A 13,028-nucleotide genomic window follows, 5' to 3' on the forward strand; every position below is an offset into this window, starting at 1 on the left:
TTATCCCATATGAATAGGAAACCCAGCAAAGATGGGACTAATATGCGATCATGACAGTATATAGCCCCCCTCCCCTTTATGTTAATGTAAATAGTAACAATCAGTACATTTTGTATCTTTGCTTACACATAGTGCCTTAATTCAGACGCAAAACTATCAAGACAAAGTACATGGTTGCGAGTGGAAACAGAGGCAGGCTTCTGTTTGGAACAAAGCTACTCTGTCATCAAGAAAAGGCAAGGCAATTTACTGGAATACATTTTCGGATTACAATAATAAATACATGTTTCCACTCCAGGAGATTTAGATTTTTCTCATATTGATGAACTTTTCTTTATTTACAATAAAATTATACTCTATTTCTTGCAGTAAGAGTTGTGTTTTGATAAAAACCTGTAAATAACATTCTCATCGTTCGCACTTATATTTTATACACAACTTTTTAACTTTGTCCTATACAGTGTACAATAATTATTAAATACATACGTTTCCCTCCGTTTGATCTACAGTTTCCGTTCTCACTAACGTGAGATTGCTGAAATGATGATTGATATTTTCACAGACACAAAATAGGTCCGACTACGGACTTTTTTTTTTGATAGGATACTAAAACAATCCTAAAATCTGCAGCACAACCTTGAAATCTTGACCATGATCGAGGGAAAAAATAGCTCCAACGACACACACATCCACGTGCCTACAGTTGGCCTATGGGAAGCGACATGCCCACAAATGTTTTGGAAATCTTAACTCGACAATGACTATGGCAGCGAAAAATTAATGAAAGAATGTACCACCACCCTTCTGAGGTGCTGGAGACGCATGGTTCTGGAGGATGTCATACAGGTTTTAGCTTTCCCAGATTTCCTCCCGTTGTTTGGCAGCAAGTAGTTTGCGTTCTGGAAGAAGAATGGTAGATTTGGTGTCAGCATGCGAATTCTACAACAGAATCAAATACATTACCCTTAGCTTCCCGAAGGACGCGCCTTTCGTTTTCGCGCTCTTCGGGGGCAGTCTTCAGCCGAACCCCGAGGGCCGTCGTCACCAGCCGTCGGGCCAGGGCAGCGCAGGTTTCCGGCCGCGGTCGGTACGGCTGCAGCGAGCTGGAACACTTTCGGGCCTTGGAGCGAGATTCCACTGTGGCATCGGCCAGGGGTTTTAGCTTGACGAACGTGTGACCATTGGCAAGAACTTCGGCCGCTGTGCGAAGTAAAAAAAAGGGTAGGTAGGTTAGCTTAAAAGGGAGGAACAAAATGTGCATAAATAACGAATCTCACCGATTTTGGAACTACTGAAAACGGCCAGGGCGTGTGTGTCATCGACCCACTTGATATCGAACCCTGACTCTTTGTACTGCGAGAATAGCATCATGAGATCTTGCGTTTTGAACTCCACCGGGAAGTTGGACACTTCCAACACGTGCGGAAACTCTTCCTCGTTGAGGGCGGCTTGTTTCGTTTGATATACCTGAGAAGGAGAAAACGAAGGTGTAATCTCGATACCTTGAGAATCTTTATTTTTTTATGGGTCTGCGTTTTTGCTACTGAAGAATAATGGCCTGATTTTGCATTTTTTTTTTCTGAAAATATTCAAAAAATGGCCCACAGTAAATAACTATGGAAGAGCTCTTATAACTCTGGAATGCAGGCTTTGTCCCAGTTGGGACGTTACGCCAAGATGAATAAGAAGAAGTGCACGAGTGATTTTTATTTTGGGTAGAGTCTACCGATGACCCAAACCTACCTTATAATCCGTTCGTGGGACTTCAATCGATACTTTCCCCACCGCCGATGTCAACTCTTCCATTAGCTTCGGATTCAAACAATCTCCATTGTCGTCGTACATGGACTCCCAATCGTCTTCCTCTGGATTGACAAGCCGTTCCGGATCCTGTTTGGACTGACCGTTAACCTTTTCTGTGGAATTATCCTTTACGACAGGTTCCTGTTCAGCGATTTCCAACACATCTGACGCGAAAGACTGCTTGATGATTCGCCTATTGCTTCTGTTAATCTCCAGCGAAGCTCTTCGAAGTTCCTTCTCATCTTTGTCTATCTTATCAGTCGCATTTGTGCCGACTTTATCGTTGATTATCAATGCGGTGGCGTTCCCTCCGACCTGCTTGGAACTTCGGTTTCTGTTGGATTTGTTCATGGTTTCTATTGCTTTGGGATTTGTACTTCCGTTCAGTTCCGCTAAAATGCTACCGTTCGGGCGTTGATCCTTTCGATCCTTCTTCCCGTCGGCTTTCGATACAAAATCACAGTCTTGTTCTACGTTCTCCCGAGGTACCTCTTCCGATTTTTGCTTTTTGAGCTTCACTATTTCCTGATTGCTTCCGTTGGAACTTTCCTCTACGCTATGACTACGGTTTTTGAAACTTATCGTACAAGTACTGTCCCCTTGGGCAGCTGAATCGTTTCTTCGATGATTTCCTATCACAGTGTGGGCGACTTCACAGTCCGGAATCGCTCCCGGCGGTGGAGGTTTGTCTTTCGCTTTGGATTTGCGTTCCTTTTCGCCGTTGTTGGGCCGTTCCTTTTTGTTCGGTGGTACCTTCGGTGGAGAACTGAGTGGAGTTGCAAACGCCGAAAGGCTACCGGTGGTTGACACCGGCGGTGAGGGTGGTGAGGTGGCGGCTGTCGATGCGCCGGTCGCGGTACTGGAAGCACTGGTTGTGGATGATTGCTGACTGGGAGCAGTCACCGGCGGGGTGGTTAGGCTGCGACGAGCTCGCGGAATGTACACGGCACGATCCGGTCGTCGTTCCCGGTGCGGACGGGCGGGCCTGAAATGGTGGCGAAATTGTGTCAGTGGGATTAAGATGAAGGGGTATGGAACTGATCATTGTTTGATACCAGTTTCGTAGAATATACAATGCTCTGCGGCTGAAAAGGACTAAAGGATGTAAATGATAAAGGCAGATGATATGATTTTTATGAGATAAGATAAGTATTCAAGTATTAGGCTCAGAAATTTGAATAATATTAGGGAAATATCCGAAGAATCTGTTTAATTGTAAGCATACAACAATAAATTGAAATAAACATAAGTAAAGTACCTATTTTAAAGAAATAAGAACAAGGAAACTTCATCCGATACACTTAAGGGCGGACGGGACGGTCGGGGAAATATCCGTCATTGCTCTGTTGCTACTAAGATGGTAATCTCAGATTCTACTTCATATTTTGCAACAAAAACCTATCACTGTGTATGCTCACTTGTAGTGCATATGCTGATTGTTTTTCAGCATCTTCAGTGCGATAGAACTCGAGATTACCATCTTCAAAATCGCGAGGTAAATTGTTAGAAAGAGAGGCAAGATAGGAAAAATAACACGGCGTCCCGTTTCGCCTTAAAATTAAAAAAAAATCCAACAATAGGGCTGTGCACGAAATTCTCTCCTCGCACTTATTGAGATTTTGTAAACAACAAGGCCAGGAAATGTCAAAATCCCATACAAAATCAAAACAGTGCAGTGCCCTATAGTCGAAAATCATATAATTTTGATTGCTGACTTTCTGCAAAATACACCACCTTTGTTTTTTTTATATACAATAACAACATGACGAAAATACAAAAATATGTTTTCAGGTAAAGCATTGCATACATTTTCTTCATTTCAGAAAGAATCTTAAAATTGTGGTTATTATGTCTCTAAAATGGATCGTATGTTCAAATAATTACATGGGACTATACTTTCTCGTTTTTGTTTTGTTTTTCTCGTTTCAGAGAGCGAGTAAAGGCGCTTAAGCCTAGGCTTCAGAGCCAGGACATATGGAACAAATACCTATGTCCCATCTCAGGAGAAGCAACGATCCACAAAGAAGTGCGCATTAACCTTCTTAGCTATTTACGCCACTTCCAACATTTTCTATAAACACAATCTAGTCCCCTAAATATGAAACGGTTTGTACGATTGTCCCCGTTTCTTCCATTACCACATTCGAAAAATTTGCTTCAATCATATTATTCACAAGTGAATAGTCTGATTGCCGTATTTTTTTTTCGAATTATCTTCAAATACATTAGTCTGTACAGTGGGTCTGGCCATTTTAATATTTGTATCATATATCCGATGTGCTGCAAATATTAATGCTGACAAGAAAACATCAGAAGAATTTCTGGTATTTCCAGGATGCTTTTCAATACTGGCTGTGCAAGCACTAGAATAGAATAGAATAGAATAGAATAAGTATTCAAGTATTATGCTTCAATATCGTTAAATTCCAAGAGCTTATAGTAAAAGTAATACTTTCAATAAAAGTTTAATCTTGTCTAAATTGCCATGCTTTTTCGGGAAAAATAAAACTCCGCCTGACAGATTATCTGCCGGATTACAAGGAAGTGGAACTTATCTCCTGTTCTTAAGTCGTGGAAACTACTAAAGACTCAACGCATTCCGCAACAGCTTCGAGCCGCAAGCCGAGATCAAGAATAAGAATGGAAGCATCTTGACGGACGGACGTGAGGTGATCGAAAAGTAGAAGCAGCACTTCAATGGACACCTGAAGAACGTTGGTACGGGGGATCAAGACAACGAATAAAACGACTACGGAAATGATCCAACTCTCACGCTGTGGGATATTGAGGATGCAAAGAAATTCATCAGCTTAAAACCAACAAAGCCGCTGATTTTGAAAGTTTATAATTCAAAAATAAGTCTTCATTTTATAAAACTTATTCCTGAACTCTTTCAAAAACTCTCTTTACAAATCACTTTCAAAAATAAACAAAACCATCGAAATTACTTTAAAAAAAAAAGACATTCAGGCACTTCAACAAATCCGGAAAAACATTCAGGAATTCAATTAATATTCATATAACCATATAACCACATGACCACAATTTTCATTACACAGATTTGAAATTGGACTTGGAAGTCTGTGCTGTTGGGATTTCGATAAACATCCTACTGATAACTAGATATTACGGTATGTAGCATTACATTTTTGAACAAAAACGGGTGCTACCGATTATCTTGGCTATTCCGATGAGATCTTCTCAAGAACTCTTTAGAGGAATAAGAAATTCTTCAGAGATTTGTTTACAAATTTGATTGGAAATCTATCCAGAGTTCGTTCCGAAATTTCTTTGAGGATTTCTCTTGTTATTTTCTTCTTGGATTTCTACCACAATTCCTCTTTTAAATTCTTTCGCAGTACCTATCTCGTAAAGTTCTTCTGCTGAGTTTTATTCTTAATCACTTAACCTAATTTACAGCTCTATTGTCCACTGGGGCACTACGTGAGCAATTTCAATTGACAGCTGCACTTACATTTTGTACAGCGCCTAGATTCTATTCTACTTTATCGAACTGGTTGCCTTTCTGCTGCTTTCACATTTCTACTTTATACCGTAGAATGATGAGCACAAGGATGATGATGGATGGCCGTTGTTCCTTTCCAGTCCGATTGGGGGTTCATTATGAGTAGCAGTTCGCCGATGTCCAGGTATCCGGGTTTGTTTGAGCTATGGGGCTCAGAAGAGGGTCAGTGTCAGTTGCTCTCGGGGGAAAAGCAACTGACGAAAAATTGCAAGTGCCGGGGCTGGGAATCAAACCCATGACCATCCGCATATGAAGCGAAGGTGTGACCAACTACGCCACGGGCCCCGGCAGCAACATTACAGATTAAAAGTTATATTTAGTTCGAATATTTTTTTTTATCTGTATTAACGAGATTTTTAGCCCTAGGCTAGTTCATCTCGGGACCCACGCTTTACTTCCCTTCCGAAGGAAGAACTCACATTTTTGTGAGTTTGTCGGGAGTGGGATTCGATCCCAGGTCCTCGGCGTGATAGTCACGTGCTTGAACCATCACACCAGGTCCGCTCCACAAGTTCGAATATTTTTATATTCTAATTATTTATAATATTCGTGTCTTCGGCAAAAATGTTTAATACATCAAGGACTATTGGTATTGACAGTTTATCTGCAAGCTGGCCAGCATCCTAGATACCCCGATCGACAAATGTCCTCAAAAAAAGAAACTTCTTTTGAGGTTAATGTCTTGATACAATATATTAACAAACTGTTAGCAATACCAATACTTCCTATTATGTGGGTAATTTACATTAGAATTGCCTCACCAGGTGGCGCAAATGTAGCTGCAAAGATCACACATAGATGAGACTTTTTTACCATATTCCAAAAATGTAATATAGGGGAAATTACCTATTCTCGGCCGTTTTGTTCTCTTCGTCTTTGGGTTTTTTTTAAAACCTATTGAACTCAGAGTTGGTCTCAAATCCTTCCCAACTAAACTGAATTATATGGCCAAGTTTCAGGCAATTTGGCTGACAAAAACCCCCCATGACGAAGAGAACAAACCTGCCGATAATACCCATTGTCACCCTACTTTTGTTACGTTGATGTCTCGATCGAGAGAAAATATTCGGAGTTGATGTCTTCGACGGAATTATTCATATGAATGTAAGTTTTCAATTTCAATTAACTCTGATTTGAAATTAATACAGGGAATCTTTCAATGATTCTCCAAAGGTTCCTCCAGGGCTTCATCTAGAAACTAGAAAATGCACTTGGAATTCGCATTTTTTTTTTCCAGAAATTCCTCCCGGGATTCATTTAAGAATTTGTACCAGTAGTGCTCCCGGGATTCCTCTAAGAAATCCTTCGGGGTTCTTCCAGGAACCCTCGCGTTCCCTACAGGAATTCCTGCTGAGATTCCTCTTGGAATTTCTCCTGGGATTCTTCTAAGATTTTCTTCTAACATTCCCCCAGGAATTCTTACAGGAATTCTATCTGGGATTGCTCTAGGAATGCCTCTCGGGATTCTTCTAGGAATTTCTCCCGAGATTCTTCTAAAATATAAACTGTACATAACAATTTCATCACTCAATTATGTATCCGAAAGCCTGTCGATTCTATAGTGTCTATATATTTTAGCCCCATGCCTGCCAAAATCTTTGCCGTAGACACCATCTCTGTAAATAATAAGTATTCCGATGTACAACAGATATAAAATGTAAAAAATTGTTCATTAGCACCAGCCTATGTCAAAGTTCCGAATCAAATAAATATTCGGCCTCCCGAACAACACTAATTTTCTAAGTAATCAGAATCCTGAGATGTATGAGATACAAAATTTGTATACTCACTAGCGCCCCTTCGCCAATCAAACAGCTTTGCCGAAGACACCAACTTTATAAATAATCTGGATCTTGCGATATATGAGATGTTATTTTATCAATGATATGTCTGTTTGTCTGTGATGTCTCTTTGGGTTCATTCAAATAATACGTAACGCAATATTTGACAATTTCAGAACTCCTCCCTACTCCACGTAACAACTTTTGTGTGGTAAATTATGTTTTTTTTTTTTATAAAGCGTAACACAGCGCTAGACACTCTCGCTACCCCTAGCGTTACGTAATATTTGAACGAACCCTTTTGAGCTGCCGGACATTTATGTCTACCCACCCATTTACAGAAGTGTGATTTATACTTTTGTTATGTGCGTCTTGTCCGCTTGCTTTGGTACGTTACATCCCATTGATTAGGGGCGTTTTGGAATGCTCTCTAGTGCCAACTATCGGATATTTCCTAAAATAAATTGTTCATCACTAGATAGCCCTTGACTTACCGAACATCTTTGCTGAAAACATCAACCTTTTAAAAAGTAAGGATCACGAGATACGCGAGAATATATGTTGGGGTCCAATGGACCCCAGGGTCCCAAAACGGACCTTTTTTTAAGGTATCCTTTTGAGGGTTAAGGACTTTTTATGTGTTGACTCCATAAGCCGTCGTCTGTATACACCAGTTGACCAATTTTAAAAATTCAATTATACAATTCTTAGTTCAACGTGCGTGTATTCCGGTCACCGTGCTTCCGACCAAGACTTACAATGTGCAGACGTTCCTTAAAAAAAAAAACATTCCCACGCCTCATATTACCTACTTATTTACACCCACGGACACGCGGCCATTCACACCTCTTCAAGCATATCCAACCATCCTATCTACCTTCCCAGTAAACCATTAACCTTATTTCAAAGAGCCATGGCGTAATCCGCCGCCGCAGCACACGGCTGCATATCGCAATTGCTCGCCGCAACCAGTTTTGTTTTATTTACCATTCATTGCATCTTCATCTCACTTACCTAGTGGTAGTGGTACTACTACTTGAGGTTTGATTTCCTTGACTAGTTACTGCGGCAGCAACAAGTGGTTGTTCGGCGCTGCTGTTGTTATTACTATTACTATCGGCTACTTCTGCTACTGCCGAAACGCTCGCTACATCTGCTGCCGGCAATTTACTTTTGCCAGTAGCTATCGCTTTCGTTGGCGGTGTACCAGTATCGCCTTTGGTAGCAGTACTATCATCACCTGGTTCTTCTTGCTTTGGTGCCCTACTAACGGTACCGGTAGTAGTAGCCTTGCAAGGTGATACAACGGCAGACGAGGCTGTCGCTGGGGGGGGCGGTTTAGGGGCTGGGTCCGCTACAGTTTCCTCGGATGCAGTTTTGGACGCGCTCACAGCCGATGGAACTGGTGCAGGAGGGTGGTAGTGATTGTAATCGTTGGGGTTGTCGCCGGCGGCTGGCGGTGCAAGCTGGATGGCGCTTTCGGAGAATTTCAAAGCCTTTCGAGCTGCCGGTGGTCGGTAGATTCCTACGGCGGAAAACTTGACGGCTGACGGCGGTGATGACGCCAAAGGCGAACCTATAATAAAAATAAAGAGTGCAAAATTAGTATACAGTGATACTAGTACACTTTGAATAGTTGGAACTTTAATTTGAAACATTTTTTCAATTTATTATGGGGGTAATTCTCGCTGAAACCAGGCCGCCATTTACATAAAGTCTGGAATTTTGAATTTTTCTTGCTTATTTTTTTTATTCTTAATCACTTAACCTAATTACAGCTCTATTGTCCACTAGGGCACTACGTGAGCGATTTCAATTGACAAGCTGCACTTACATTTTTGTGCAGCGCCTAGATGTATATACTATTCTACTTTATCCAACTGGTTGCCTTTCTGCTGCTTTCACTTTTCTACTCTATACATGGTAGAAGGATGAGCACAAGGATGATGGATGGCCGTTCTTCCTTTCCAGTCCGATTGGGGGTCCATTATGAGTAGCAGTTCGCCGATGTCCAGGTATCCGGGTCCGTTTGAGCCACGGGGCTCAGAAGAGGGTCAGTGCCAGCCGCTCTCGGGAGAAGAGCAACTGACGAAAAATTGCAAGTGCCGGGGCTGGGAATCAAACCCATGACCATCCGCATATGAAGCGAACGTGTGACCAACTACGCCACGGGCCTCGGCAACCTTTTCTTGGTTATTGGCTAGGAAATGATGAAAAAAGGATGAAAACCACTTTGATTAGGTTGAATTATTAGACCTATTGCTTGCCAAGGGGCTTACAAGGTGACAAAAATGACAATTTTCCATCAAATTGCACCTTATTTATCGCGTAATATCTCGAAGATTCATGTTGTAACATGTACAAAACATTACATTTAGGGTTTGAGACCATTTGGGCAGGAGCACCTATTTTGGGCACTTGCTGCTTTAACTCAGTCAATTTTCAACCGATTGACTTTTTCCTAAAATTATAGTTGATAAGTCTCTTCTTGCTGTAACGAGAGATATGCCGTATATTGAACCAAGAACGCTGCGAGCCATTTTCAAAGAAAGATCATCTGCGTTTGAAGATCAGAACATATTTCATACAGATGGATCTTTGTTGGACGGCCTTTTGGGGTTTGGGGTCTATAGCAGTAGTCACCAAGCAAATTTTAGTTTGGCAGAACCGTGTTCAATGTATATGGCTGAATTGACGGCAATATGGTATGTTTTGGATCATATTGGCCATTTGTCACCTGGAGATTTCTTAATTTGCTCAGATAGTTTGAGCTCTTTATAAGCCATTTTAAAAATGAGATTGTCCACTAAGACTAGCTCCATGGTACTGAAAATCAGAAAATGTATTTCCCAACTCCAAGAGCAAAGTTTTAATATTTCATTTATTTGGGTTCCTTCTCATTCCGGAATACACGGAAATGAGTATGCAGACACCCTTGCAAAAACAGGTACTACACAGGGGGAGCAATTTCAACGGCCATCAGAGCCACAGGATTTCAACACACTCATCAAGAATACTACAACGCAAATTTGGCAAAATCAGTGGAATTACAGCAATCTTGGTAGATTTTGCTTTAGTATTCTTCCCAACGTAAAACGGAAACCCTGGTTCTCAGGAATGAGTTGCGATCGAAAATTCATCAAAAACATGTCCAGAATCATATCTAACCATTATACCTTGAATGCGCATCTTTTCAGAATTAATATCACCCAGACCAACCTTTGTGAATGCGAAGAAGACTACGAGCATATCGATCATGTCCTCTGGTACTGCAGAAAATATACGGACTCCAGAACGCTCATGCAGGATGAAATGTCGCGAATCGGAAGACCTCTCAAAATACCCATAAGAGATGTTCTTGGGGCGATGGATGTTCCAGCTATGCAAATAATTAATAGTTTCGTAACTCATGCCAAAATTAAGTTATAATATTGTGTATTTCAATAGTGTATTTGTACTAGTACTATAGTTTTTTTTCTTCTTTTTTTTATCAAAACTGATATGTCGGCAAGAGATGGTTTGTTATTACTTAAAATGCCTAATAAATGGTGGGTTGTGTACCCACAAATCAATTGAAAAAAAAACCGATTGACTTGATTTTTTGCACACGGCTAGATACTGTGCGTATCTGATCGTGTTTCAAAAATCAGGTCATTCGGTTCAAAATTGACTGAGTTATAGCAGCAAGTGCCCAAAATAGGTGCTCCTGCCCAAATGGTCCCAGACCCTATATGAAGGGAAAGTGTAGACTTTTAATTAGAAGTTGAAAATTTTTTGGCAGCCATCTTGGATTTGGCCTTTTGAATTTTACCATTAAATCGCGATTTTCGCTGTGTTCACAACCACCGAATTAAAATCTAAACTAATCATTAGGAAGCTGAGAGTCTAAGCTTTTCCAAACATTTCAATATATTATCTTCAACCGATTTAAATATTTAGTTGAGCATTGACCGCAACAACGAGATATGTATCGATAAAAACGAGAGCGAACTTCCCATTTTACCATCTGATCGGATTTCCCCCGAATTTCTCTCAAGATTCATTCATGAATTCCGTCTCGATATTCTCAGTGTTTTTTCAAAACTTTCTCATTCATTAAAATCTCATATGATTCATTTGACTATTTCTCTAGGAATTCCTACTATGATTCCAACTGGGATTTTATCAATGATTTCTCTCAGGTTTCCTCTATAGATTCCTCCCGAGATTCATTCAGGGATTCTTTCAAGAATTCTTCTTAAAACTTCTTCAAGAATTCCTTTTAACCCTCAAAAGGATACATTAAAAAAGGTTCGTTTTGGGACCCTGGGGTCCATTGGACCCCAACATATATAGTCGCGTATCTCGTGATCCTTACCTTTTAAAAGGTTGATGTTTTCAGCAAAGATGTTAGGTAAGTCAAGGCCTATCTAGTGATGAACAACTTAGTTCGAGAAATTTATGCTAGGTGCGCTAGAGGGCATTCCTCAATGCCGAAAATTAATATGTAGGATTAATCGTACCAAAGCAAGCGGAGAAGACGCACATAGCAAAAGAATAAATCGCACATTTGTAAATGGGTAGACATTTATGTCCGGCAGCTCAAAAAAGGTTCATTCCAGTCTTGCGAATAATCGCGACCATCACGAGACAATCACTTGAACCGCTTTCTGGAGTCACCCTTCCCAAGGTGATACGAACCAGCTAGCATGTCACGCCTGGAATGACAAACATGTTGTGGGTTCCACCCTTCGCAGCTTTGCAGCGATAGCAGTTGCTGAGTATGCTTCAGGCGGGTTGCGAGAGAATCAATCTTTCTGAGCAACGATGCATAACGGGCGAAGTGAGAGCGTTTGCCGTAGCCAGGGCGAACTTCGTGGTGCGCTCAATGTGTGCGTTTAAACTGAGCTATGCAAAACGAATAGGATTTATGACGTAGTACCGTGCTTGTGATAATACACATGCATAGTTTTACATGCTGTTGCGCGTGCATCTGCTTGAGGCGACGGAGAGAGTCATGACACTCACATGAGCCGTATCCAAGTCAGGATGATTGTAGCAAAACAAGGGTGACCGGGTGACTATGATGGGATTCCGTCTTTTCTGGTGTTAGCGACTGTAGAGAGAGCGAATCAGGAACCGCAGAGACAGGGTGATACAAGCTTGGTGATTATCAGCTTTTTTGTGACTTGTACGCTGATGCTCCGCGACACTGGTTCATTCAAATATTACGTAACGTAGGGGTAGCGAGGAAGTCAAGCGCTGTGTTACGCTTTACAAAAAAAAATCAAAATTTACCATACAAAAGTTGTTAAGTGAAGTAGGGAGGAGTTCTAAAATTGTCAAATTTTGCGTTACGTCTTATTTGAATGAGCCCAAAGAGACACCACAGATAAACAGACATATCATTGATGAAATCAACATCTCATATATCGCAAGATCCTGATTACTTATAGAGTTGGTGTCTTCGGCAAAGTTGTTTGATTGGCAAAGGACTTATGAATAATGGATCGTTTGATTTGATATTCCATTACTAGGCGGCGCTAGTAAGCATACAAATTTTCTAGATCACATAACTCAGGATCCCAACAGGATCCTGTTTACTTAGAATGATGGTGTTTTCGGCATAATTGTTCGGTAGGTCAATTTTTTTCTGATTCGGAACTCTGCCAAAAGGTGCCCAACAAACATTTTTGCTCTACAAGAGTGGAACAGACCTTTCTTAAGCTAAATGTAGCTTAAGAAACTGTTATTCAGCTAGTTCTGTTTCTTGGGTGGAGCTAATAAGCATTTTGTACATTTCATATTTGTTGTACATCGGAATACATATTATTGCCGTAGACACTATTACGGCAATGTTTTTGGCAGGACATGGGTCTAAAAATATAGATATGTACTATAGAATCGACAGACTTGCGGGTACATACTTGAGTACCGTC

General features: G+C 40.9%; 1 protein-coding gene across 1 annotated transcript in view; it reads right to left on the reverse strand.

Annotated features, from left to right (window-relative positions):
• Nucleotides 1-286: 286 nt before the first annotated feature.
• Nucleotides 287-13,028, reverse strand: part of LOC115266602 (putative uncharacterized protein DDB_G0277255) — a 91,246-nt gene continuing 78,504 nt past the window's right edge. The window contains exons 2-6 of the mRNA XM_029873058.2: nt 8,125-8,686; nt 1,744-2,788; nt 1,278-1,467; nt 964-1,200; nt 287-899 (exon numbers count right to left, since the gene is read on the reverse strand). Coding sequence (XP_029728918.1) covers nt 850-899; nt 964-1,200; nt 1,278-1,467; nt 1,744-2,788; nt 8,125-8,686 — 2,084 coding nt within the window. The 3' untranslated portion in view covers nt 287-849. The remainder of the gene's footprint in view (nt 900-963; nt 1,201-1,277; nt 1,468-1,743; nt 2,789-8,124; nt 8,687-13,028) is intronic.

The sequence above is a fragment of the Aedes albopictus genome, chromosome 3 (genome assembly GCF_035046485.1).
Source record: "Aedes albopictus strain Foshan chromosome 3, AalbF5, whole genome shotgun sequence".
NCBI classification, from domain to species: Eukaryota; Metazoa; Arthropoda; class Insecta; order Diptera; family Culicidae; genus Aedes; species Aedes albopictus.